The 3861-nt window shown below is 40.0% G+C and overlaps 1 protein-coding gene across 1 annotated transcript; it reads left to right on the plus strand.

Annotated features, from left to right (window-relative positions):
- Nucleotides 1–489: 489 nt before the first annotated feature.
- On the plus strand, nt 490–3118 carry LOC140989413 (uncharacterized). Its single transcript, XM_073458615.1, has 8 exons — nt 490–732; nt 779–936; nt 1006–1501; nt 1581–1751; nt 1835–1918; nt 2040–2481; nt 2565–2663; nt 3012–3118. The coding sequence occupies exons 1-8, from the start codon at nt 490–492 to the stop codon at nt 3116–3118; spliced, it is 1800 nt and encodes a 599-aa protein (XP_073314716.1).
- The last annotated feature ends 743 nt before the right edge of the window (nt 3119–3861 follow it).

Here is a 3861-nt window from a genome sequence, read left to right on the forward strand (position 1 = left end):
GAACCTACAAGGCGCTGGACCCATCTTTCTTCCCACACCCAACACTACCACATGCATCATAATCACATTTTCTTTCCCACCTCAAAACCACTCGAATCAGGGGAAAATTAGGAAAAAACGACTGTATTGTGATTTTTTTTAAAAAAAGGATCCATGATTAAAATTACCTTTATGTCCCTACGTTTTAAGTTTAAATTCTTTAAACACACCCCTTTTCCCTAATTATCCCCGATTAAACATCCATAGCTCTTTTCGAAAAAAATTTCAAAATCTCCGACCGTTCCCGTAAAACCCTCGAAAAACCCTTCCCTCAAGGCGACGCTTACTCAATCGAAGGAATGACAAACGAAAATGTGGTAAGATTCGCGTTTATTTCGACTTGTTGCTTCTGTGTTTTTGTCCATTTTTGTGATTTATGTATGCTGTGCGCGTGTGAATCGCCGTTTTTTTTTACTTTGATGGTCGACGATGAGAGGTCTACCATAATGTATGGTCGACCTCACATGGTCGACCATCAAAGTGAAAAAGCCAATAGATTATGGTCGATCACCTTGTTTATATGGTCGACCATGTGGTCAAATGGTCGACCATGTGGTCAGGTATGGTCGACCATTTGACCACATGGTCGACCATACAAACAAGGTGGTCGACCATAATCTATTGGCCGACCATAGGTTATGGTCGACCACAAATGGCTATGGTCGACAATTTGTGGTCGACCAATATTTTCGTGTACATGTTTATATTTTCCTAACTGTACTAATTTTTTTTGTCACAGGTTTATTTGCCGAGGAAACTAGGCATAGATGCAATTTTTCGATGCAAATTGACAATTCAATCGAGATATAAAGAGGTTTCTGAGAAGATTCATCGCTATTTGAACAACAACGAGAGAACCCATTTTTTCGAGCAGTCGGCTTTTGGTAATTTGGTTAGGTATTATTGAGATTTTAACATTTCCAGTCAAATTATATTGTATTTAATGAGTAATCATATTGTTGATAGTAGTAGTGATGATTTGTGGATGGTGGTGTGCAAAAGGCCGGTTAGATTTTCTTTGTTAGAATATTGTTTGATAACGGGTCTCGATTGCGCTATAGAGCCCGAAGATTTATCAGATAGAGATGTATTTGGCACCACACACTTTCCCGGTAAGTCTGAGATTGCTTTGAGTGATTTGGAGGGAAAGATTATTGTCGAAGAGCAAAATGAGACTGGTATAGATGTGGAGAAGATAAAGATGGCTAGTCTATACTTTGGTTGTGCCGTATTCGGTGAGGCGACGAGGAAAAAGACGATGAAGATCGACCCTAAATACTTGAGGCTTGTAGATGATTTGGATAGGTTCAACCATTATCCCTGGGGTAGAGTAGCCTATCGGTATGCTGTCCGATGTTTGAAGAAGGACCTTTTAGGGCGATATAATTACCTCACCGATGCACAAGGTCGGAAAGAAGTTGACGGCAGCTTCCTTGTCGGCGGTTTTGTTATGCCTCTGCAGGTATATTATTTTTTGATTGTTAAAGTGGATTTGATATCTTTATTTCTACTAGTAACATTGTTTGAAATTTATGTTACAGATCCTTGCTTATGAATGTTATCCGAGAGTGGCACAAAAGGTAGCAAGGAGAAGAGATGTGGAAGGTTTGATGTTGCCCAGGATGTTTCAGTGGGTGACTAACACGTGGTCGTCAAACCGTGCCCCAAATGACGCTGATATCGCTGCAGCCTTTGGTTGTTCTCCTATAGATGTAAGTAATATGAATGGATTTGATATAATAACTGTGGACATTAATTTATTTTATTAATATGATATGTTATTAATTATATGCAGGATTGTCTTGGATTTTTTACTCCTACTCCTGAGGAGCTAGTTTCACCTTATTACACAACCGGGTGCTCGAGCTCTAGAGGCAAGGTGAAACAGTCTTATGTAGCGAGCACCCTTTGGAGTCTCCCTCAGTCCAGCACACGCCTTCTGCACATTCAAGTTCGGTTTTTCCGGCAACTTTTATGGTGATATGAGTAGATCATTCCAGCACACTTTTTCCGCAAATGCATCTCAGGACGTTTCCGGCACCCGTTCTGGTGATCTCAATAGATTCAGCTCTAGCACTAGTTCTCCTATGCGTACGGGTCCTAGAGTCCACTTTGGACTCAATCCTTCCCGCCACCCGTCACCGTTGGAGCATCGTTTCGAGAGGCGGTTGACTGCCTTGGAGGATTCCGTTGCGTCTATGCATGTTAAGATGTCAGCAGAATTTATTGAGACCAGGGCGTCTATCCGGAATATAAATATGACTTTAGATGACTTGAAATCGAGTTTTAATCTTGGTCTCGATGAGTTGAGATCGAGTTTGACTAAACAGATCAGAACTGGTTTTGGTGAGATTAGGTCTAACATGCTAGTGCATCAGGACAAAGATTATAGCATAGCCTATAGCAGAGGGCGGAAGAGGAAATCATCCGAGGCCGATTTTGGTGAGTTAATTACATAAATTATATTTATTTTCATGTAATAGAATTGTCATTATTATTTTAATTTGTTTAATTTACGTTGTTAGGTGTGGATGATAGTCTGGCTAGGGAAATTGGCAGTAGTAGCCAAACACAACATATATTTGAGCCTAACCTTCCAGTAATTACAGAGGAGTCCTCAGAAGGTAAGTTAATGCACTTTTTTGATTTTATATGTATGTATAGTTTATTTAAAAATAAACTTTTTTTTAGATATTCAAGCGACTCCGGATGCGCGTAATCCAGTTGGCGAGGCGACCACGTCGAGAGGTTATTACATTGCACCTTGTCTATTCATATTTGCATTAAAATTGTTATTATTTTAATTTGTTTAATGTACGCTATTAGGTGTGGATGATAATCTGACTACCCAACAGATATTCGAGCCTATCCTTCCAGGCGTTACAGAGGAGTCCTTGGAAGGTAAGGTAAGACACTTTTTTGATTTTATATTTATGTATAGTATATTAAACAATATACTTTTTTGTTTTCAGATATTCAAGTGACTCCGGATGCGCGTATGTCAGGTGGCGAGGCGACCACGTCGAGAGGTTATTATACTACACCTTGTCTATTCATATTTTCATTAAAGTTGTTATAATTGATCAATTTACGCAGTGAGGCCACTTGTGGAGACCGTGACACTGAAGGTAAACACCTCGCTGGCGCGAGTTAGGGCATCGATGCTCGACCGTTAGCCAAGTATGATTCGAGGTTTTTATGCCGAATATGAGAAGTCGTACTATGGGCCCATGGCAATCGCAAACTCGCGTGTCACTTTCTCTGTAAGCATTTACAATGCTTTTAAATATGTAGAGAACTTATTTTAAAACATTGAAAACCTTTTGTTTTGTTGTATTAAGCACTTCGGCGAAGCTCTCTGTGGATTGCTTGAGATGCAGATCCGACATCCTGAAGTGATGTCGCCAGATGTGTCGTTGATGGACATAGATTTCTACAGTTCGATGTTAGTATTGGCCGAAGATAGAGATAATGTTGTCAACACAGATCTGGTGGGGATAGTGAAAAGCAGTGATCCAAAATGGTCTTGTATCTCGTGGGACAAGGCACGAAGAATTCTCATCCCTGTCTACAGAGATAGGCGCTGGTTTTTGCTAAAACTCGTTACAGGGGTGAATAAGTGCATTATATATGACTTGCAGCGAAGGCAAGATTCCAACTTCAAAGATCTGAATGAGGAAATAGAGCATATACTTATAAACGCTGCTCGTCTGCTATCCATTGTTGGGAACAACCCACACTCCGAGAGTCCATGGAATATAAAGCTTCATTATGAATACAGTGCCATGATTATACAGTAAGTTGTCAACTTTCTAATTAAAA

The sequence above is a fragment of the Primulina huaijiensis genome, chromosome 12 (genome assembly GCF_012295235.1).
Source record: "Primulina huaijiensis isolate GDHJ02 chromosome 12, ASM1229523v2, whole genome shotgun sequence".
Classification (NCBI taxonomy): domain Eukaryota; kingdom Viridiplantae; phylum Streptophyta; class Magnoliopsida; order Lamiales; family Gesneriaceae; genus Primulina; species Primulina huaijiensis.